The following is a 25,165-nucleotide window of genomic DNA, read 5'->3' as shown; positions in this document are numbered from 1 at the left end:
TTCTCTGTTCTGACATGTTGGCGTTAGTTGGTTGTTACCATATCGCCACCTACTGGATGAGGTTGTAACTGTTCAGCACAGTATAGGCAAGCTACCATTCCAACGTGTTCCTGCTGCCTCAGTGTAGGACTGGACCATCTCACGGTGGAACGCAGACCCTGCTAACAGGTACTGTGCTCAGAAACCTTAGGGATCGGAGCTGTTGCCTTTACCTTTGTTTTAGTGTTACAGTGAATCATGCTCAGGCAGAGGGACCACAGCTCCTTGCCACACACGCCATAGGCAGCAAAGGCACACATATGGCCAGTCCACAGATATTTCATTCTGGAGAGAGGAGAAGAACAGTGTCTTTGAAAGATCAGAACGACCTTATTTAAACTTATTTTCTGAACTTTGCTAAATGTACTTTGCATTATAAGGATATTATCAGCAGCGTTCTCCTCATATTATGGGGCAGCAAAATAAACATCACAAATTGGAAATGGTGTGTGATCAAAACATTTGACAGATAAGGAAAGAGCGGTTTGGAGAGAGCAAGAGTGGAGGGGGAAAAAAAACGAAAGACCTGGGGAGGGCCACTCACACAGAGGACAGATGGGCAGATGAAACAGAAAGAATAAGATGAAGAGAGAGATAAAGAAAGTCGATGTTGGTTATTCAGCATAATTCCAGACCTGTCGGGAGAGATATCATCTTGAACAAGCAGCGGTGCTCACCTCATGGTGCCGAGCGCCAGGAGGCCGAAGAAGACGGTGTGTAACAGATTGTAGGCGACATCTGCCCGCATACAGATCGGCCGAGCCTCGCATCGGCCTTTCGGCGGCCGCCCGACCGCTGAAGAATCACTGAGAATAACAGTGATGCATAATACATAAAAGGCGAGGGCTGGAGACATTAGGCAGATTATTCAGTTTGTCTTTCGCTCTCCTCCAAAAGGTTAACTGGTGTATCTGAAATGAGCCTGTAATGATTAGCTTGTGCGAGGGTTGAGTGCCTGGGGGTCCAGACTGGGTTCTGATAACTGGAATGAGAACAGGACAAAAGGATAGGAGCAGGATTCTCTCTCTCTCTCTCATCAAACAGGGACGGAACCACACAGTGAGACATGACATGCTCAGATACTCACAGGCTTTAGGGAGAGGACTCTGAGGATTGTTGTGATGCTGCCTGCCACCCACCTCAATACATTCTATTAGGTTTCCACACAGCTGGAGAATTACGGAACTAACTGACAGCGGTGGCATATGAGTGGCTAAATCATTATTATATGTGCAAAGACTGTGGTTGAGTAGTAGGTGGGCTCTAAGTACATACTGTACTACGACCCTAGAGACGGGGGTTCAATCCCTGGGTGGTGTTCAACCCTCCTACGGTGTCTCCTCATCTACCTCACCGTCAGTTGCTAAACTGTCTAAATAAAGCATATACAAACACAAAAAGGAGATCCTCTTTACTAATTATTAAGAAGAATTAATGAATTACTAATTAAAAATAATAATGATGTGATAGATGTGTGGGCTACCAACAAGCAACCTCTTGAACTCTACTCTGTCTCAGTGTTTTGCCAGATAAGACAGGCCTCAGCATGACAGATGGTGAAGGAATTTAAAGGAAACAGAATGAAGAAAATAAATGACATCACAACAGAAATGTGGATAAGGGTTGTAATATGCACATGGGATTAAGGCTGGTGGCGCTTGGAAGCCAGAGACCCGTTATGTACGGGGCATGACTCAACCATATGTAGGCTGTGTCTGAACGTCATTCTCAGTCCACAGCCACGGGAGGATATCCAACATACCAGAGGTTGGCCAGTGTTACCAGCGCCAGCATCACCAGGAGCACAATCAGGGTGACGAGGTAAGGGTATGCCAGCAGAGTGCCAGCCAAGCGGTCAAACGTGTCCAAGGGAAGCAGCCCAAAGGCTTCCTCACATAGGTACAGACTGGCATCGAAATCTCTGAGAGAGAGAAAGACACACACGAAGACAGAGAGAGAGACAGAGAGAGAGAGAGAGAGAGAGAGAGAGAGAGACAGAGAGAGAGAGAGAGAGACAGAGAGAGAGAGAGAGAGAGAGAGAGAGAGAGAGAGAGAGAGAGAGAGAGAGAGAGAGAGAAAAAGACACCGAAAGAGAGAGAGAGATGTTGGCAAGCTCTTGTAACACTGGCTTTGAGTAATGACATAGCAGTTGTTTCCCTCCGTTTGTTGTATACTTAATCTGAAATAGTACAGCACATTTCCTCTGTGTGTATAAATTACATTTAATATGCTATCAATGAAAGGGGTTTTATCATCTCAGGATTCTACACTAAGTAAGTGTCAGTTAGTGAATAATTAAAACACGATGAAGGAACTCAGTGTATACTACCTCGTAGGGCCCAAGCCAAATTTGGACTTTATGAATTTAAAGATGTGTTCATCAGAACGGAGCTGCAACGCTTGCTGTGCAAACATGAAGATACACAAGGAAAAGAGATGTCTGAGTCAACATGAAACAGCCAGACATTTAAAAACAACATTCAAGTTAACATAAAGTACATTACAGACGCATAGCTATTCCCATGTAAATTTCAGTTATATGCCGTATTTTGAAACAGCTGGAAATACAGTACCGGTCAACATTTTGGACACCTTCTCATTCAAGGAGTTTTTTTTATTTGTGCTATTAAGTACATTGTAGAATAATAGTGAAGACATCAAAACTGTAAAATAACACGTATGGAATCATGTAGCGACCAAAAAAAGTGTAAAACAAATCAAAATATATTTGATATCTGAGATTCTTCAAAGTAGCCACCCTTTGCCTTGATGACAGATTGGGGAAATCTCGGCATTCTCTGAACCAGCTTCAAGAGGTAGTCAACCTGGAATGAATTTCAATTAACAGGTGTGCATCGTTAAAAGTTAATTTGTGGAATGTCCTTCTTACTTAATGCATTTGAGCCAATCAGTTGTGTTGTGACAAGGTAGGGGTGGTATACAGAAGATAGCCCAATTTGGTAAAAGACCCAGAGTTACCTCTGCTACAGAGGATACGTTCATTGAAGTTACCAGCCTAGCCTTCCGGGTGGCGCAGTGGTCTAGGGCACTGCATCGCAGCGCTAGCTGTACCACCAGAGACTCTGGGTTTGAGCCCAGGCTCTGTCGCAGCCGGCCGCGACCGGGAGGTCCGTGGGGCGACGCACAATTGGCCTAGCGTCGTCTGGGTTAGGGAGGGTTTGGCCGGTAGGGATATCCGTGTCTCATCGCGCACCAGCGACTCCTGTGGCGGGCCGGGCGCAGTGCGCGCTAACCAAGGTAGCCAGGTGCACGGTGTTTCCTCCAACACATTGGTGCGGCTGGCTTCCGGGTTGGAGGCGTGCTGTGTTAAGAAGCAGTGCGGCTTGGTTGGGTTGTGCTTCGGAGGACGCATTGCTTTCGACCTTCGTCTCTCTCGAGCCCGTACGGGAGTTGTAGCGATGAGACAAGATAATAATTACTAACAATTGGATACCACGAAATTGGAGAGAAAAGGGGGTAAAAAATAATAAAAGTTACCAGCCTCAGAAATTGCAGCCCAAATAAATGCTTCAGTGAGTTCAAGTAACAGATACATCTCAATATCAACTGTTCAGTGGAGACTGCGTGAATCAGGCCTTCATGGTCGAATTGCTTTTAGAATTTATGAATCCAGGCTGTTTAAGGGCTAATTGACCAAGAATGAGAGTCATTGAGTGCTGCATCAGATGACCTGGCCTCCACAATCACCCGACCTCAACTCAATTGAGATGGTTTCGCATGAGTTGGACCGCAGATTGAAGAAAAATCAGCCAACAAGTGCTCAGCATATGTGGGAACTCCTTCAAGACGGTTGGAAAACCATTCCAGGTGAAGCTGGTTGAGAGAATGCCAAGAGTGTACACATTTTTTCAATTTATTTAACAAGGCAAGTCAGTTAAGAACAAATTCATATTTACAATAACGGCCTACCCAGGCCAAACCCGAACAATGCCGGGCCAACTGTGCGCCGCCCTATGGGACTCCCAATCACGGCAGGATGTGATACAGCCTGGATTCAAACCAGGGACTGTAGTGGCACCTCTTGCACTGAGATACAGTACCTTAGACCGCTGCGCCACTCGGCAGCCCAAAGGGTGGCTACTTTGAAGAATATAAATTCTAAAATATATTTGGATTTGTTTAACACTTTTTTGTTACTACATGGTGCCATATGTTTATGTCGTAGTTTTTATGTTGTCACTATTATTCTACAATGTGGAAAACAGTAAAAATAAAGAAAAACCCTGGAATGAGTAGGTGTCTCCAAACTTTTGACTGGTACTGTAAATGTTTTCACGATGTCCTCCTAACTCCTGTGAGCCTTCTTCCTGGCTTCTCCACAGCTCATAACACACATAGATGACTTGTTATTCATTCCTGGTGACAGGAGGAGGAAGTAGTACAAGTCTCAGGGCTCACCTTGGCTAAATAATGAATGGTGAATGTTAGTGCAAGGACGAGGACAGTGTGAAGGAGCAGCTTTCCCAGCCGCGCTGCGACTCCTCCGGTCTTCAGCCCTCTCTCCATGGAACACAAAGACAAAGAGCTTTCAAAAATACAAGCAGTATATCAGTAACCACTGATATTACACTTATCGACTATCAAGACTGTAAAATAAACCAGTCAAATCCCTGGGGTTTTAAGAGGAACATATGTTATGTTTTTGGTCTCACCTGGAAGTGCTTGACAAAGAGAGCGGCCACAATGAAGCTGAGAGCCAGAGAGCCTAGGATCATGGAGTTACAGAACTGCAGCAGCCACACGGACAGTAGGCTGCTCACCTGGACTAGGTACAGGCAGGTCACCTGAAGAGAGGAATCGGTAATAACATATGCCATTTAGCAGACGCTTTTATCCAAAGCGACTAACAGTCCTGTGTGCATACATTTTACGTATGGGTGGTCCCAGGAATAGAACTCACTACCCTGGCATTAAGAGCACCCTGCTCTACCAACAGAGCTACAAAGTCCATACCCTGGCTCAACCCTAACCATAGCTCAAAGATTTGGCATGGGCCCTCAGATCCTCAAAAAGTTCTACAGCAGCACCATGAGAGCATCTCGACTGGCTGCATCACCGCTTGGTATGGCAACTGCTTGGAATCAGACCGTACGGTGCTACAGAGGGTAGCGCGTACAGCCCTGTACATCACTGGGGCCGAGTTCCCAGCCATCCAGGACATCTGTACCAGGCGTTGTCAGAGGAATGCCCTAAGAGTTGTCGAAGTTTCCAGCAGCCCAAGTCATAGACTGTTCTCTCTTCTACCGCACGGCAAGCGGTACTGGAGCACCAAGTCTGGGACCAAAAAGCTCCTGAACAGCTGCTACCCCCAAGCCATAACACTGCTGAACAGTTCATCAAATGGCCACCCTGACTATTTCCATTGTCACCATTTTTTTGGGGCACTGAATCTCTTGCACTGGCTCTATGCACACTCAATGGACTCTACTCACACGTTACACTGACACTCCAACACACGTACACACACACACACTGCTGTTACTCAGTTTTTTATCTATCCTGATTGCCTAGTCACTTTTACCCCAATCCACATGTATATATTACCTCATACCCCTGCACATTGACTCGGTACCAGAACTCCGTGTACATACTATGTTTTTAAAAACTTTTTAACTCTGCATTGTTGGGAAAGGGCTCACAAGTAAGCATTTCACAGAAAAGTCTACACCTGTTTTATTTGGCATGTAAAATTGTATTTGAACCAAAACCATGAACCTAGCTTCATGTGCACATCCCGGCTCAACTCTAACCCTCAATTGTGATTGCTTTAGCTGCCATCCACAGGGAACGTGGGCTCTCATCATGCAAAGGTCCTTAATCTGTGACGGATTGAATCTCGGCCCAGGAACAAAATAACACAACACACATATATATATATATATATATATGTCTGAATGATGTGATGGTGATGTGCATGATGAGAGAGGAATGATGTCACAGACCTGTTCTGTGGAGATGAGGTCCAGACAATCCAGGGTGAAGATGATGAGAGCCTGAACCAGCAGGATGAACTGATTAAACTGCCAGGTGAGGCAGAAACACAACGTGGCCAGGAACATCAGCCACAACACCACCTTCTGCTCACAGGAAAGGAGTGGACGGACAACACAGATCCTATTATAACCAGCCACCTCAAAACAACTTATAAGATACTTAGTTTGATAGTGATTCATTGTCTATTTCCACAGATTTTCTCTTCATTCTCCTATTCTAGTCTAATTGTGTGTGTGTATGTGTGAATGTGTGTGTGTGTGTGTGTGTGTGTGTGTGTGTGTGTGTGCGTGCGTGTGCGTGTGCGTGTGTGTGTGTGGAGAACAGAGGAGATGATGGTGTCCTCTGCTAGGTGAGTGTCTACCTGCTGGATGGGTTTGAGGTGAGGCCTCAGGTAGCAAGTGATGGCAGCTATCTGGAGAGCGAAGAAGGGCAGGGACCAGTTCTCCCTGAGAGAGATGGTGAACTCCACCCGCGTTGTGTCCACTCTGGAACACAATCACAGACCCACACCATTTAATTGTCCATTCAGATCTTAGGTCGAAGTGGGCATTTTAAGATTGGCCTTGTGACAGCTTGCAGTAGGACATCAAGTTTGTCCAGTAGCTATAATTGTATAACCTGTGATCGAGTCTGTTTCTGCTCTCTTGCCAACTCCTTATGGACTTGAGTCATGTTTAGCTTGAGAATGATAACGGAGCAGGCAAAAGCACCAACAGATCTGGGACCAGGCTAATACGTCTAGCCTTTCAATGAATCATTAGTTGGGTGTGCATGGTGAGATGTATACCTGTTGAGGATGTACCAGACTCCAGTGAGAGCCCCTGCTAGCCAGGAACCACTGAGCAGCCAGCTGGTGATGAATAGGGCTATGACATACACCGCTTGGAGGGAAAACACGGTGTAGATATAGAAATACACTGGCTCCAGGTAGGCCTGAAACAAACACACAAACCATGAAATAATGACCAATCATCTCCATTATTATTTGAAATGGCATGTTAGTAGACGTGGGCTCTCTGTATTACCTGTATGGGTAGAATCCTATAGAGAACACCTAGGAACACCTCCTGATAGATGTTCATGCGTCGCAGGAGGTTGATGGTTCTCTTGGATTCAGTGGCATTATCATTGATGAGCTCTGAAAGACCTGATCACATTCAGACAGAAATTAGGTTCTTTCTTAAAGTAACTGTCCCATGTTTCCAGATTTCTATGAATGATGACCTATAATTACTTACAATAGAAGTGAAATAGTTCTCCTTCCAAAAAAAAATGGTACTTAAGTATGTTAAAAGGCAGCTTTTCTGTGTTGGAATGGTATAGGTGTACACTAACAACAGAACAAAGTGGTGAGGAGGAGGAGTCTACCGTGTCCGGAAGTGACTTCACAATTCATTTCTGGATTCAGGTTCAATTAAACATCATTTGAAGCTTTGTTTCACTATTGACAGTGACAGCTGATTCCGGGATTGTATATCGATTCGCTCTCCTTAAATATTTGTCATCTGATGTATTCGTTTCAGTCTCTGAATTGTTCAAACTTTTGGCCGCCAGCTCCTGATATCAGGGGATAAAAACTACAATCTGTGCCCTGCAACAGTATATCCTGTCCCGAGCTCGTTTTCCCCGGTTTTCCCTGGCTAAACTAGCTGAAGTACGCTACTAGTTTTTGTCCTCATTGCCAAATACTTCACCCTCAACTTCAAAACGTACAATCACATAACTAAGAAATTCGCTGGAAAGAAATTTGAAACTGATTTATTGTTTTGTTGAATAGTCATGACTGGTTTGAGCTACCTGTTGTGTTGTAAAACAATGGCGGCGAAGGATATCATTGCTACTTAGCATGGATCCAAGTTAAATTTCGGCGTAGGGTTAGCTGGACGTTTCTGACTGGTCTTGCAACCGTGACAACGGGCAGCCTCTCCCCGCTTGGCTCGATGGGATATGTAGTGATTTTGCCAACACAGCCATATATGTATACAGTCTTGTACCCTTAACCTTTTCTAAAATGACTATCGTATTTGTTGATTAAATCTGACTTTCTTAGTATAATGAGTAATCCAAGAATGTCACAAGATAATTGACACAAGAAAATAGAGAAATCGCAACTCTTCAGAGTGCCAATGGCTACAATGAATGGCTAAATGGCTTGGGACACGAACAGCCAGCGGAGCTCCTCCTCACTACTCTACGGTGTGGGTATAAACCGGTCATTCAAAATATGAATGTAAGTAGACTACTGATTGGCCAGCTCATCCTCCTCAGGAGGATGTCATCATCCTTTACGAGGAAACAGCAAGCATTTTTTGGGACGGTCTAACTTTTTAAAAGTGAGATTTTCACTGGACAGTAACTTTAAACTTTCTGTGACTGGTCCACTTTCAGTATGTAGTCTAATACAGCAACTCATTCAAAAATAAATAGGCTCTAACTTCTCCAGAGTTATAGGGTCTGAGATACTAATGTCACATTTGGGATCTTACATAAACTCTGCTGAGTCATAATGCCGGGATAAGATCACTCTAACTTGGGCAGATGGAGTCATGTAAACAAAGTGTGATCATGTTTCCAGTCTGCTGGGCAAGAGCGTTATTGAATTATGTTTGGTTTCAGCAAACAGTACCTCGAAAATAGCAATAAAGATCTGAGGTTTCACTCCAGCCCTGGCAATGTCATCACAACTTTGAGTATGCCTTTTGATTAGAGCCAGCAAAAATGACTGAGCTATATCCATGCATAAATACAACAGCACCCCATCCTGAGAGGTCCTGTTAAAAGATTAAAGTATGACTAAGGTCACTTACAATGCCATTTGCCATTTCATTGTCTCCATTTTAACTAGCTTTGTTACCATGGTTACATAACAAGCCATTGGTCAAATACCGCTCCCATTACATAATGATGAAGGGACCCGACCAGACAGACATGTGGATTGAGGGGTATGCCAATGCCCTCTGTCTCACTATTTAAGGACCTTTATTTCAGCAAATGCTGCATAATTAAAACAGGGGGAATTAATTTCATGAGGGCGAAAAGATGACTGTCCAGTTTCAGAGCGAAGGAAATGTTTGAAAAGTGAATGGGCTCATTTCCAGGGCATTGAGTTCTGAAAGAGCACTTGTGACCATAAAAGGTTATGATTCTCAGTGGCCTTTGTGTTCTTTCCCCTGAGATGACCAGTACAATATCCTAAGGGGAATGTGGGAGTAGGGGGGGGCTAGCCTATATCTACTGTGGCGTGCAGGGAGTAACGGACATCGTACCATACCTTGCTGTATGGAGGGAGCGCTCAACATCTGTTTATAGTACGAGTAGTACAGGCCACATTCTGTCCGAAAGGAGATTTCACGCTCAACTTCCTGAAATATAAGTTGAGATGGAAATACATTAACAAAATATGAAACAATATAGAAACCAAAAGATGAGTTCCTCATATGAAAAACAGGTACAGTACATGTGGAACATTTTCAGCCCCCTAGACTTTTTCCACAGTTTGTTATGTTACAGCCTTATTCTAAAATGGATTAAATACCCCCCCATCAATCTAAACATAATACCCCCGCAAAAAGATGTTTTTAGAATTTTTTGCAAATGTATATAAAAAAAAAAACTGAAATATCACATTTTAAAGTCAAGGGGTCTGAATACTTTCCGAATGCACTGTATATGGCAAAACGTTACAGAAAAATGTTCAATGCATGGGAGCCGTTAATACCGTCTGGGCCATAAACATTTTGACTATAATAGACAGGTGCAGTAAAAATGTTTGGTTAAGAATGAGAAAGTGAAATATAACGTCCTCCCCTGAGACATCCTGCTGGATACGCAACATTACTGCTGTCCTGTGGGAAATGACAGATAGTATGAGGCCTGCTAATGGACGCACACGGGAAGAATACAAAAGAACCTTATAGAATTCAAAAAAGAAAAACTGAAAACGTAACCACAATACAGCCCCTCCAACATTTGCAACATTGAAACAATCTCCAGCGGCCACATAGTAACGAAAATACTGGGAGTCGGGATGACAGACATGAGACAGCCTAGTTAAATAAAGGTTAAATAAAATACATTTAAAAAGACAGGCAGGGAACTTCTTTTTTTTTCTTCCTCCAGACAGTCGAAATCATGAATCAGCATCATGATTATGGATATATACAAAGAACTATCAATAGAGTGATTGTGTTAGCTGTGTTGTTGGCTAGCTCCTCTAAACAACAGTGTCCTGAAGAGAGAGCACATTTTCTTTGCCAGCTGAAATCAAGCATCATTAGCTCCATGTTATATGATGTATCCAAATAAATGTCACTAGAAAACAGCTTAAACAAACGAAAATGCAGGTACTTTGCTGTTACTATGGCTACACTGTTTGACTTGACTGTAAATTTGCCGTAGTTTGCTAGCTAGCAAGAAAAGGATAAGAACGTTGCCAGCCAGTATGGCAACCGAACCGATAGAACAAACAACCAGCAGGCTTGAGTAGCAACCCTAGATTTGTGTCGGGACTATATCTTGTGGAAGGATGAAATAGTATGAATAAATTCATCAAAATAACATTTTAATGAAAATATGTAAAATTATTATTTGAATATGTTGGTAACCCGTATAAAAGTGATAATGCCCTCAGAGCCGGTGTTTGGGGGGATATATTGGCACCGTTTGCCAGCCTTCGACTTCGTCTCGGGCCTAACAACCCCCCTGCCAATATATCTCGCACTGGCTTTTCTGGCATTATCACTTAAATAAATGGTACCGCAGTCGAATATCTGACCAAATCGAGCGTCTAACCACATTTCACAATATTTTAGTTCTGGGTTAACAAAGATTATCTTGCCAATGACCATTTCTTCAACAGTTGAATATTTTAAAGAATGTTAACCTGCATTGCAAGTACTTTTCTGAAAAGGCCACATCATCCCATTATACAAAAGGGGTGTACCGGGCTCCCTGTCAGGGTTGATGACATCAGTAGAGCACAGCTTACCTTGAGGTGAGAAAACCACAGCAGGTTCTCATGTATGGAGTAAACACACCAGGCATGAGCCAGCCCAGTTAGCACAGCCAATACCAACCCTGCTGCTATGACAACAGTCTGCCAAGGCCACAGAGGTGGAATGCTCAGACGGTACCAATTCTGGGAATCTCTCCCGGAGTCTTCTCTTTCACTGACCCTTAAACCCGCTCTTGCTTCACCACAACTTTCAGCAGACACATCATCCCGAGAGATGCCCCAGTAACTCGCCAGCTTGCTCAGTCCTCTCTTGCGTATTTCCATGTCTGGATGCAGGGTTTCTCATGCACGTCTTGTCTCTAACATTCAACAGTCACCCACGGATGAGAACGTACCCAGGTGGAGTCACGATAAGAACCTCTCCATGTGACCAAGGTTTACTCCCAAGCTCACTCCTCTCACGGTCCATGAAAGTCTGAGAAAAACAGGCCACTCACTCTGTTTCTTTTTTCCCAGTCACTCTTTTTAACTGCCCAATCTGTCTAATAACCAGTTGATTTAAAAAAAATAAAAGCAATCAGATTCGTTTTACAAGGCCATTAAAAAGCCCTTAAAAGCAAAACAATCTGCAGCAAACACGTCAGAGGGACCAGCTCGGTCCGTGATCTAGAAGAAAACTGATATTGCCGGATAGGGAAGGCGAATCAACCCACAACTTGTGACCTCTCGGCACATCTATAAAAACAAGAGAGAGAAAGGAAATAGCCACAGACAAAAAGCCTGGAACACCATTTGGAAAATGTTAAGATGTTTTTTCAGACCGCTTAAATATTTCCAAAAGCGGAGTGAGAGAGAAGTGGACTGAAATAAGCTCCGGTAGGTGCTATAACTGTCACCGACATGACTTCACACGTGATGAATTTAGTAGGCCTGGACGCTGCTGCCTCTGTGAACAGCGATGTCCCATAGGAAATAACTAAGTGACACGCCTGCATTTCAGAAACACTACCGTAACATTCAGTCAACGCTGAGCCAAAACTGACCCAACATGTGGACTGGGCTTAAAAACCATATGGAATCATTAGAGTCGGTCTCTTTCAAAACGAGCAGACTCCCAAACAAAGCAGACATGGCCGGCATTCTCCCATGCAGCCCTCTGAAGTCACAATAGATTAACTGCAACAATCACCACTGACTCCACTGGCACCAAGAAATGGAAATGAATCATCAGCATGTTTTAGTCCCCACTAAACCCTGATTCAGTCAAGAGGCTTCCTGAGGAAAGCTGATGAAACATAAGGAGAGGAAAAAAGTGGATCATGTCTTTATCGCATTGTTTATCCCGGTCATGGTCATCTCTACCCGACGTCAGAACAAAGCATGAATCATATAAGGTAGTCCCGGTAGTCGTCTAGGCTGTTCAGTGTTGTTGCTTTTTCCACAGTGTGGATTTAATAGAAAGCCACAACTAGAATAGCATTAACAGGCATCAGGCATCACACACACCACACACACACACACACACACACACACACACACACACACACACACACACACACTTTTCTGGGAAACTGCTAGGCTCACAATGTGCAGTGATGTCATCCTCCTGAACACTGTGTTAAATAAACACATGGAGTTTGAATAGAGGGGAGTCGCTGCTGCCAGCTCTGTAAAGTGACCCGTATATATTATAAATGAGAACATCTGTCTACCTTCTCTACCTTCACAGATAGACAGAGGCAGAGAACTGGAAAACAACACAAAGACAAGAAACCGAATAGAATCAAATGTGTGAATCCCACGCAGGTTAGCTCAATTAGGTGTGCGCTTAGATTTCCATGACACACTGGCAAATTATTCACAGCTTGGATGCGTGTGTGAGCTGAGTCGGGCTGTGCATTTGTGTGGGAGGTATACACCTGGACTCTCAGAGAAAACACAGCACCGGGAGAAGAGAGCAACGTGATGGAAAACCTGTTGAATACCACTGCTCATGACAAAATCAACACCCGGGAATTATTGAGGGAGGCCTGACAATAAGCTCAAAATGTGGTCCATCTAATGATGTCCCAGACCACAGGAAAGGCACTTCACGTCAGACTGAACATGACATACTAGCTTTGGACAGAATCATATGTTCTTTTATACTGTTCTGGAAGGTTCTTTTACCGGCTCAGGGTGGATTTGGTAACAACCGTTGGCTTGAATTTCATGACTTTGGTTATGAAAGGTGTGAAAAGTCGATCTGATTTGAAAGACGTGGAGAATCCATCTGTCTGTTTCAGCATGAGGTGCTTACGACATTAGGAAATCCAACGAAGGACATAGATCATAACTCATGATTTATCATATAAGTTACACTTCATCAAGATCTCTTCCTTTCTAAACCAAATTCGTTATTGCTAACAACTTGATTATATGATTACCAACGGTCATACAGAGAGGCCATCATCGGGGTAATCTTCGGGGATTCTCACCTTAATGTTGGAAAACCACAGGTCATTTTCGTGCAGCGTAGCCACATAGATGCAGCACAGCATGCCAAGACTAATTCCCACAATCCAACCTATGGCGACCCATAGCACTGTCCTCCATGTCCATACGCCTGAAGAGAGAATAACATAACACAAAACAATATTAAATGTCTCCATTGATAGCCTATACAACTTGTCTAAACAAGGTTCTCGTCTGTATGCATGTTACGTTGACCAATGTGACACCCTGCCTAACAGGGTGTTAGGGATGACCGAGGAGGCAACAAGAGATACTGAGATAGGGTGCAGAAAAACCAAAGTGCTTTAAAATAGAGACAAATTCTAAATGAATTGAAATGAAAAATGTCTCAACTTAAAAAAAAGGTGCAGGAAGAGAGTGTGCATATATCAACTGACAAGAAGGTGTTTGACAGAGAGAATATAGGAAGTGGCCAGTGCCATTCTCTACCTGAAGGCAGGTTTGCAAACATTCATTTTAAATACACATGATACATGATATGAAGTGTGAATGTACTGATCAAATTTGAAATACATAAAGTTATTTTAGCATTAGCAGTACACAAAATCAGTGAATGAAAAGGTACTTTGCTATTTAAACACGTCAAGGGAAAAGAGTTCCCCCCGCAGTGAACAGGGGGTGGCATTTCCCAACGCCTCTCCAGAAATATACTTGAGTATCAAAATTCAGCTCGGACCTCCTTTAACAGAACACAACCGGCATCCATGATGCGCAGACATGGAGCCGGTAACCGCAGAGACACGGAGGTAAACATGACATTATATAGAACCTTTACTGTTTGTTGATAATGATAATGGTTCACTGATAAAAGTTAGATGGAGTGAAATTACACCAGTGACAATGTAAACCATGAAGCATGCATTCAGAGAAACAATGATAACAAATGGCAAGATCGTATTTCTGCATCTCTGCAATGAAGTTATGTATGGTATATAAGAAACAAAAGCAATGTGTCACGTCCTCATTTCTATATTATGTGTATAGTGTAAAGTGAGTGCTAACGTGCATAAATTATAAAGGATATCTGTTCGGCAGGAGTTTTTACTGCGCTGTCCTCGGGGCGGCCTTCACACACTCCCCCTCCAGCTGTCGGGCCACCGGGGGAAGGAAATCAGCCGTGGCATTGTCCTTGCCAGCGACTTGGCTGATTGTGGACCTGTAGGGCTGCACGGAAAGGTACCAGTGGGTGATGAGAGCATCCGAGTCCTTCATCCTGTCCATCCACTGCAGAGCCTGGTGGTCCGTCTCCAATGAGAACTCCAAGGAGATGGAAACTAAACGAATCCAGAGCCAACTTGACTGCCAGGCACTTCTTCTCCACTGTCGAAAACAGAGCCTCTCTCAAGAACAACTGATGTAGGCAATAGGATGGCAGTCTCCCGGCTCACCCTGAATATCAGCTCCTGCACCACACTCAGAGGCATTGGTTGCACGGTAAAAGTATTGTCAAAATCAGGACTGTACAGCACAAGTTGCTTACTCTGAGCTTCATTGACATCCTTGAAGGCTGTCTCCACTGGACCTTGTTTAGACAGGTTTTCTTTGTCAGATCTGTAAGAATGGCAGTTCTGGCAGAAAAGGTAGGGACAAATCTGCGGTACCAACCTGACATTCCATGGAACCACCAGAACCAGAAGGTCTTGGTCTGGGGGAGAGGACATATCTCAATGGCCTGGACTTTCTTCACCTGGGGCTTGATGATGCCATTCCCGATCACATACCCAAGGTACTCAGACTCAGTCTTGGCAAAGGCACATTTGGATGTTCTGCCTGAATGTGCTGAAAGACCACCTTCAGATTCATTTCCCAGGTGGAGCTGTGGATGACAACATCATTGATGTAGGCAGAAGCAAAATCTGACAGACCGGATAGTACCTGATTGATGAGCTGCTGAAAGGTGGCAGGGGCTCAGTGACATCCAAACGGCATGTCAAAAACACAAAAACAGTTAACACTTTCGGGAGTACAGAAAATGGGGCGGCAGGTAGCCTAGTGGTTAGAGCGTTGGGCCAGTAACCGAAAGTTTGCTGGATCGAATTCCCGAGCGGACAAATTAAAAATCTGTCATTCTGCCCCTGAGAAAGGCAGTTAACCCACTGTTCCCCGAAGACGTGGATGTCGATTAAGGTTCATGTGAATAAGTATTTTTAGCATATTAGAGTATGTGCTAATATGTATCTATTGGTATAGCGGAATGCGTCAATTTCTCAAACTCTTTAGGGACTATTGTGATGAGTCCAAAGACCACATTTGGAGTGAATATTACTTTTAGTCCATGAGAATACGTTTGAATTTTTTTATATTTTAAGCATTAGTGTTATAGTCAAAAAAGGTTCATTCTTAATAGTTTCCTTATTTTTTAAAAGATATCAATGCCAAACTTAACATGGTTCATCGCGGTAGTCTTTAATGACCTTTACACGTTTCAAGTTAATAGGCCATTGTGAAGTGGATTTACATGTATTTATTGGTGCTATTTGGACATGAGGGTTTAAGTGATATGAGGGTTTAAGTGAGACTGCATATAAACAGCACCAGGTATAAGGCCAACCGGTGCCATTCTGACCAAGTCACTCATGGTCTCTAGTTTGTGTGTGCCAAAAGTAACCAATCTATGTTTGAGATATTTGACCATGTCAAGGGAAAATCAAATCTAAGAATAACAATAGTTATTAGCAATGTTATTACCTAAATACACTGAACAAAAATATAACAACATGTAACAATTTCAAAGATTTTACTGAATTACAGTTCATATAAGGAAATCAGTCAATTGAAATACATTCTCTAGGTTCTAATCTATGGATTTCACATCACTGGGAATATAGATATGCATCTGATGGTCACAGATGCATTTAAAAAAAAAAGGCAGGGGCAGGGATCAGAAAACCAGTCAGTATCTGGTGTGACCACCATTTGTCTCATTCAGCACGGCACATCTCCTTTTCTGTTGTTGTTGAGTTGATCAGGCTGTTGATTGTGGCCTTGTCCCACTCCTCTTCAATGGCTGTGCAAAGTTGCTAGATATCGGCGGGCACTATAACACGCTGTCGTACACGTCAATCCAGAGCATCCCAAACATGCTCAATGGGTGACATGTCTGATGAGTATGCAGGCCATGGAAGAACTGGGACATTTTCAGCTTCCAGGAATTGTGTACAGATCCTTGCGACATGGGGCAGTGCATTATCATACTTAAACATGAGGTGATGGCGTTGGATGAATGGCATGACAATGGCTGTCAGGATCACATCACGATCTCTGTGCATTCAAATTGCCATCGATAAAATGCAATTGTGTTCATTGTCTGTAGCATAAGCCTGCCCATACCATTATCCCACCATGGGGCACTCTGATCACAACTTTGACATCAGCAAACCGCTCGCCCACACAATGCCATACACACTGTCTGCCATCTGCCCGGTACAGTTGAAACTGGGATTCATCCATGAAGAGCACATTTCTCCAGCGTGCCAGTGGCCATCGAAGGTAAGAATTTGCCCCCTGAAGTCAGATATGACGCCAAACTGCAGTCAGATCAAGACCCTGGTGAGGACGACCAGCACACAGATGAGCTTCCCTGAGATGGTTTCTGACAGTTTGTGCCAAAATTCTTTGGTTGTGGCTGGTCTCTGACAATCCCGCTGGTGAAGAACCCAGACGTGGAGGTCCTGGGCTGGCGTGGTTACACGTGGTCTGCGGTTGTGAGGCCGGTTGGACCTTCTGCTAAATTATCTAAAACGACGTTGGAGGCTGCTTATGGTAGAGAAATTAACATTAAATTCTCTGGCAACAGCTCTGGGGGACATTCCTGCAGTCATCATGCCAATTGCACGCTCCCTCAAAACATGGAGACATCTGTGGCGTTGGGTTGTGTGACAGACAAAACGGCACATTTTAGAGTGTTTTTTTATTGTCCCCAGCACAAGATGCACCTGTGTAATGCTGTCTAATCAGCTTCTTGATAATCCATCCACCTGACAGGTGTGGCATATCTTGGCAAGGAAGAAATGCTCACTAACAGGGCCGTAAAAAAAAATTGTGCAAAATTTGAGAGAAATAAGCTTTTTGTGCCAATGGAACATTTCTGGGATATTTTATTTCAGCTCATGAAACATGGGACCAACACTTTACATATTGCGTATTTTTGTTCAGTGTAATATCAATAAGCAAGATCAGGTAGACAGCAGTCTAAAACATAAGCAGCAGAGACATCCAAATAAATGTCTGTAGTTAAGCACAAGGAACTGAATCACATGAGCCTATTAGGCTACAGAGACATATTCACTGAGTATACAGCCATTAAAAACACCTGCTCTTTCCCTGACAGACTGACCAGGTGAATCCAGCTGAAAGCTATGATCCCTTATTGTTGTCATTTGTTAAATCCACTTAAAAATCAGTGTAGATGAAGGGGAGGAGACAGGTTAAAGAAGGATTTGTAAGCCTTGAGACAATTGAGACATGGATTGTACAGTGGCAAGAAAAAGTATGTGAAACCTTTGGAATTACCTGGATTTCTGCATATATTTGACATAGATGAAGATCAGATCAAATTTTAAAGTCACAACAATAGACAAACACAGTGTGCTTAAACTAATTTCTTGTCTATATTGAATGCATCATTTAAACATTCACAGTGTAGGTTGGGAAAAGTATGTGAACCCCTAGGCTAATGACTTCTCCAAAAGCTAATTGGAGTCAGGAGTCAACTAACCTGGAGTTGAATCAATGAGACGAGATTGGAGATTTTGGTTAGAGCTGCCTTGCTCTATGAAAAACACTCACAGAATTTGAGTTTACTATTCACAAGCATTGCCTGACGTGAACCATGCCTCAAACAAAAAAGATCTCAGAGGACCTAAGATTAAGAATTGTTGCCCTCCATAAAGCTGGAAAGGGTTACAAAAGTATCTCTAAAAGTCAGTCCACGGTAAGACAAATTGTCTATAAATGGAGAAATTTCAGCACTGTTGCTACTCTCCTTAGGAGTGGCCGTCCTGCAAAGATGACTGCAAGAGCCCTCCTTCAGAATTGTTATATTTTACCTTTATTTAACTAGGAAAGTCAGTTAAGAACAAATTCTTATTTTCAATGACATCCTAGGAACAGTGGGTTAACTGCCTTGTTCAGGGGCAGAACGACAGAGTTTTACCTTGTCAGCTCGGGGATTTGAACTTGCAACCTTTCGGTTACTAGTCCAACGCTCTAACCACGACTAGGCTACGCTACCGCCCCATCGCATGCTCGATGAGGTTCTAGTGTGTCAGCTAAAGACTTACAGAAATCTCTGGAAGATGCTAATATCTCTGTTGACGAGTCTACAATACGTAAAACACTAAACAAGAATGGGGTTCATAGGAGGACACCATGGAAGAAGCCACTGCTGTCCAAAAAAACATTGCTGCACGTCTGAAGTCTGCAAAAAAGCACCTGAATGTTCCAGTAGCACTAAATATTCTGTGGACAGATGAAACTAAAGGTGTGTTGTTTGGAAGGAACACACAACACTATGTTTGGAGAAAAAGCTCAGCCCAGTCAAAACTGTTCGCTGCTCTGGCACCCCAATGGTGGAACAAACTCCCTCACGACGCCAGGACAGCGGAGTCAATCACCACCTTCCGGAGACACCTGAAACCCCACCTCTTCAAGGAATACCTAGGATAGGATAAAGCAATCCTTCTGCCCCCCCCCCCCCTTAAAAGATTTAGATGCACTATTGTAAAGTGGCTGTTCCACTGGATGTCATTAGGTGAATGCACCAATTTGTAAGTCGCTCTGGATAAGAGCGTCTGCTAAATGACTTAAATGTAAATGTAATGTAAATGTAAAAAAAAAGGCACAGCACACCAACATCATTCCAACTGTAAACTATGGTGAAGGGAGCATCATGGTTTTGGGCTGCTTTGCTGCCTCAGGGCCTGGACAGCTTGCTATTGTCGATGGAAAATTAATTCCCAAGTTTATCAAGAGATTTTGCAGGAGAATGTATGGCTGTCTGCCAATTGAAGCTCAACAGAAGTTAGGTGATGCAACAGGACAAAAGGCAAAAGTAAATCAAAAATAGAAAGGCTTGAACAGAAGAAAATACAAAAATTGTTTGTGTGTTATTAGTTTAAGCAGACTGTGTTTGTCTATTGTTGTGACTTAGATGAAGATCAGATATTTTATGATCAATTTATGCAGAAATCCAGGTAAATCTAAAGGGTTCACATACTTTTTCTTGCCACTGTATGTGTGTCATTCAGAGGGTGAATGGGCAAGACAATAAATATATGAGCCTTTGGTAGTAGGTTGAAAATGTCCATGAAGACACCTGCCAGTTGGTCAGCACATGCCCGGAGCACACGTCCTGGTAATCCATCTGGCCCCGCAGCCTTGTGTATGTTAAAATAAGGTGCGGGACCAATTTATCACAATATACTCTACTTCAGGCGAGCAAAATCTAGAGGCTTCCTTGGATTTTGTGCACCAGCTGTTGTTTACAAATATGCACAGACCGCCCCCCCCCGTCTTACCGGAGTGTGCTGTTCTATCTTGCCGGTGCAGCGTGTATCCCGCTAGCTGAATATCCATGTCATCATTCAGCCACGATTCCGTGAAACATAGAATATTACAGTTTTTGATGTCCCGTTGGCAGGATATTCGTGATCGTACCTCGTCTAATGTATTGTCCAATGATTGTAAGTTGGCAAGTAGTATTGACGGTAACGGCAGCTTTCCCGGTCGCCTTCTCTGCGTCCTGACCAGGCATTCGACTCTTTGTCCTCTTTACCTGCGTCGCTTCTTCTTGCAAATAACGGGGATGTCGGCCCTGTGGGGTGTTTGGAGAATGTCTTGTTGTAGAAAAAATCTTTGTCTAATCTGAGGTGAGTGAGGTGCTGTGCTGATATCCAGAAGCTCTTTTTTGCCGTAAGATACGGTTGCAGAAACATTATGTACAAAATAAGTTAAACAACGCGAAAAAAAACACATAATAGCACAATTGGTTGGACGCCCGTAAAACTGCTGCCATTTCTTCCGGCGCCATTTTATTCTCGTGGACAGTCATGATAGTGGGAAGCATTGGAGTCAATATGGGCCAGCATCCCTGTGGAACGCTATTGGACACCTTGTAGTCCATGCCCCAACGAATTGAGGCTGTTCCCGAGGGCAAAGGAGGGGGGGGGGGGGACTCAATACTAGGAATGTTTGTTATACTCAGTGTATAGAGTTAAGCCAGGTTTTAGAACGGCCGCCATGTTAGTGTCCATTTAGAACATTATTCTTGAAATGTTGGTGATGTAACAACACAATACATTTTTATTGATTAGCATTCGTGATGATATGTATCCAAGTCTGTTGTAGTGTCAACAAATTGCATATCTGCTTTCACTGGACATCTTCATAGGTTTAGAAAACTATCAGAAGTAAACAGTACAACGCGGAAGCATCCCTTAGCAATGGCTATGGAGGAGAAATTGGCACTCAGAACGTTCAACCGCATTGGCTTAACTGCCTCTATATACTGTATATTAGAGATGCACCGGAAATACATTTTTGGGCCAATACCGATATTTTCCTTGCACAAAAAAAAACGATAACCGATATATATATTTTTAAATGCGGCCTTTTAAGCATTCTAGTTCAGTTAAATATTTCACACACACACACACACGGACACAGCGGTCTAAGGCACTGCATCTCAGTACAAGAGGCATCACTACAGACCCTGGTTCGAATCCAGGCTGTATCACATCCGGCCGTGATCGGGAGTCCCATAGGGCTGCGCACAATTGGTCCAGCGTAGTCCGGGTTTGGCCGGGGTAGGCAGTCATTGTAAATAAGAATTTGTTCTTAACTGACTTGCCTAGTCCAATAAAAGGTTGCACACACACACACACTGACCAAAAAGTTATTTTGTTCGCATTTACATATGTCCCCATTACCAGTAAAACATCATCAAAACCTATTTCTTTCACTTACTGTGCTGTTTCGTTGTTCATTTGTTCAGTCGTTTCATTCTCAACCAGGATTTCATCATACATGTCAAGCAGTGAGGTTTCAGCTCTGTCGGTCCGTGGCCGCTCTTCCTCAGTGCGCACTGTCACTTGTGTCCGTTTTCATATTGTCCAGCTGTGTATGTAACATTTCAGGTAAACCCTGTTTCTTGTCTGCATCGAAGTAGCGACACAGTAAAGCGGCCTAGCGAGAATGCCATGAATAGCTTGTTCACAGGCTCAAATACATTTCTAAGATTTAACCCCACGGTCTGTCGGCAGTTTTGTTGAGCAGGCGTTTCAATGCCATGACAGAGGGTATCACGTCTGCTGCAGATGCAGTTGATGAGCTTATTTCTCGAGTCAGTTGTTTGAATGGTGCTAGGAGTGTGTTCATGTTTCAGACATGTTCTCAAATGCCATTGAAATGGCAGCAGCGGTATGAGAACTAGCACATTCTTGAGCATGCAATACGGCTGTCCTCAGTACGAAATCCTCGTCAACTCACTGTGCTGTCAGACTCAGCATGCTCATGGGGCTGACATCGCTGGTCCAAATGTCAGTCATGAAGCTAATAGCAGTGACGCCCATAGCAAGTAGCTCATGGATGTGCTTCAACAATACTGTGGAACTCCGGTAGGGCAACATCTGAAAAATAGCACCCACTTGGTAGTGTGTACCGGTGCTCGACCAGTCGGCAAAAGCCAACATCATCCACGACAGAGAACGGTTGATTGTCAAGGGCAATGAATTCCATTATCTTGGCGTTAATGGATTTCACCTTTGAGTTGTTTCGCTGAAATGTTCTTACTATTTCAAATGACTGCTGGACTTGAACTTGTTTAGTTGTTGGAAGTGTGCGCTTAGTATTTTTCTGCTTTTGTTCTGTGTAGCGCTGTATTTTTTACGTCATCTACCTATGTTATACAGGTATGCACGTCAGCTTTGACTTCGGTTTTGTACATTGCCGTTAAACTAGACATCGGGCCAATGCCGATGTTGGCATTTTTAGCTAACATCTGCCATTTCTGATATGCTCACCGATATATCGTGCATCCCTACTGTATACAGTTGAAGTCGGAAGTTTACATACACCGTAGCTAAATACATTTAAACTCAGTTTTTCACAATTCCTGACATTTAATCCGAGTAAAAATTCCCTTTCTTAGGTCAGTTAGGATCACCACTTTATTTTAAGAATGTGAAATGTCAGAATAATAGTAGAGAGAATTATTTATTTCAGCTTTTATTTTGTTCAACACATTCCCAGTGGGTCAGAAGTTCACATTACACTCAATTAGAATTTGGTAGCGTTGCCTTTAAATTGTTAAACTTGGGTCAAACGTTTCAGGTAGCCATACAAGCTTCCCACAATAAGTTGGGTGAATTTTGGCCCATTCCTCCTGACAGTGCTGGTGTAACTGAGTCAGGTGTGTAGGCTTCCTTGCTCGCACACGCTTTTTCAGTTCTGCCCACAAATTTTCTATAGAATTGAGGTCAGGGCTTTGTGATGGCCACTCCAATACCTTGACTTTGTTGTCCTTAAGCCATTTTGCCACAACTTTGTAAGTATGCTTGGTGTCATTGTCCATTTGGAAGACCCATTTGCGACCAAGCTTTAACTTCCTGACTGATGTCTTGAGATGTTGCTTCAATATATCCACATAATTGTCCTGCCTCATGATGCCATCTATTTTGTGAAGTGTACCAGTCCCTCCTGCAGGAAAGCACCACCACAACATGATGCTGCCACCCCCGTGCTTCATGGTTGGAATGGTGTTCTTCAGCTTGCAAGCCTCCTCCTTTTTCCTTCAAACATAACGATGGTCAGTTCTATTTTTGTTTCATCAGACCAGAGGACATTTCTCCAAAAAGTAAGATCTTTGTCCCCATGTGCAGTTGCAAACCGTAGTCTGGGTTTTTTATGGCAGTTTTGTAGCAGTGGCTTCTTCCTTGCTGAGCGGCCTTTCAGGTTATGTCGTTATAGGACTTGTTTTACTGTGGATATAGATACATTTGTACCTGTTTCCTCCAGCATCTTCACAAGGTCCTTTGCTGTTGTTCTGGGATTGATTTGCACTTTTCACACCAAAGTACTTTCATCTCTAGAAGACAGAACGCGTCTCCTTCCTGAGCGGTATGACGGCTGCATGGTCCCATGGTGTTTATACTTGCATACTGTTATTTGTACAGATGAACGTGGTACCTTCAGGCATTTGGAAATTGCTCCCAAGGATGAACCAGACGTGTGGAGGTCTACAATCTTTTTCTGAGGTCTTGGCTGATTTCTTTTGATTTTCCTATGATGTCAAGCAAAGAGGCATTGAGTTTGAAGGTAGGCCTTGAAATACATCCACAGGTACACCTCCAATTGACTCAAATGATGTCAATTAGCCTATCAGAAGCTTCTAAAGCCATGACATCATTTTCTGGAATTTTCCAAGTTGTTTATAGGCACAGTCGACTTAGTGTATGTAAATTTCTGACCCACTAGAATTGTGATAAAGTGAATTATAAGTTAAATAATCTGTCTGTAAACAATTGTTGGAAATATTATTTGTGTCATGCACAAAGTAGATGTCCTAACCGACTTGCCAAAACTATAGTTTGTTAACAAAGAATTTGTGGAGTGGTTGAAAAACTAGTTTTAATGACGTCAACCTAAGTGTATGTAAACTTCCGACTTCAACTGTATAGCTCTGGTTCAACATAATAATCTAATATTGAATAAACTACTTTTGCTTTCAGATGCCATTTTTAACAGAAAAATGCCTGTTTCAGTAAAAAGCTGATGGATGGAGCTGGAAAAATGTAACCACTCTCAAAGTTATGGATGCAAGGACTGACCATCCATGATATCAACATGAAAGTTTTAACCATGTTTTGAGGTTATATAGTGTTTGTTCATATTCACTGTATCACATTAAAAAAATATATATATTGGGTTATGACGGGGTACGGCAGTTGAACTAAACTCATGAGGCATTCATAACGCCCGACTAGCATAATAATAATTATTATAAATCCCAAAATGGATGTAGCAACATTAAAAAAACAAGTTACAGGGAAAAACACTACAGTAAGTCTGCTCACCAAACAGATGTGTTGTGTCATGGGGTAAAAGGTCATTCATGCGCAATCAAGGAATGGGCAATGTATTGACAATTTAACATTGACATTTCCAAACAGGCGGAACCTAATCCAAACTAACATCAATATATTTTATTGAAAAGGAAGATAAGAGGAGATAAGACTGCCCCTGCACTTTCAAGTAGACCTCTGCTGTGGGATAATGTTTCTTGTCACCATGGACATACCGGATAGCAACTTTAGAGTCTTGGTCCCACATGTGGGTAGGAACCCAACCTATTTTGCACCAGTCTGCATTCTGCCGGTGTCTACCAGTGCCCTGACAGCCTGGACATTGAGTGAAACAGCAATGTCCTGCAAAGGGCGATTCTCACCCTGCTCAATGACCTTTGGCCTTGGCACAACACACGTGGGCTGCTTTGGCATTGTTCCTGGGGCACAAGGGCTTAGTATGACCTTCCTGACCACACTGGTAACACATGGGAGCTCTGCCTGGGGGCCTAGAGATAGGGCCTTGACTAAAATGACTATCCCCAGGAGTGATAGGCTTGCCTATGGCTGGAGTAGTCTTTAG

General features: G+C 43.2%; 1 protein-coding gene across 7 annotated transcripts in view; it reads right to left on the bottom strand.

Moving 5' to 3' along the window:
* LOC129834352 (probable C-mannosyltransferase DPY19L3) overlaps positions 1–25,165 on the bottom strand; it is a 41,672-nt gene that overhangs the window by 12,026 nt on the left and 4,481 nt on the right. For 4 of the 7 annotated variants that reach the window (XM_055899256.1, XM_055899255.1, XM_055899259.1 and 1 more), the window contains exons 3-14: positions 13,486–13,613; positions 9,326–9,416; positions 7,080–7,201; positions 6,842–6,987; positions 6,416–6,539; positions 6,003–6,137; positions 4,713–4,844; positions 4,459–4,560; positions 2,369–2,442; positions 1,802–1,960; positions 717–845; positions 213–324 (exon numbers count right to left, since the gene is read on the bottom strand). In XM_055899256.1, coding sequence (XP_055755231.1) covers positions 213–324; positions 717–845; positions 1,802–1,960; positions 2,369–2,442; positions 4,459–4,560; positions 4,713–4,844; positions 6,003–6,137; positions 6,416–6,539; positions 6,842–6,987; positions 7,080–7,201; positions 9,326–9,416; positions 13,486–13,613 — 1,454 coding nt within the window. Of the gene's footprint in view, positions 1–212; positions 325–716; positions 846–1,801; positions 1,961–2,368; positions 2,443–4,458; positions 4,561–4,712; positions 4,845–6,002; positions 6,138–6,415; positions 6,540–6,841; positions 6,988–7,079; positions 7,202–9,325; positions 9,417–11,041; positions 12,465–13,485; positions 13,614–15,127; positions 15,339–20,040; positions 20,595–25,165 lie in introns of those variants that run through there. The other 3 variants (XM_055899253.1, XM_055899260.1, XM_055899254.1) reach the window with 3 other exon arrangements.

Source organism: Salvelinus fontinalis, chromosome 35, assembly GCF_029448725.1.
Source record: "Salvelinus fontinalis isolate EN_2023a chromosome 35, ASM2944872v1, whole genome shotgun sequence".
Classification (NCBI taxonomy): Eukaryota; Metazoa; Chordata; class Actinopteri; order Salmoniformes; family Salmonidae; genus Salvelinus; species Salvelinus fontinalis.
Note: the sequence above shows the minus strand (reverse complement) of the source record. Positions and strands in the feature narration are given on the sequence as shown.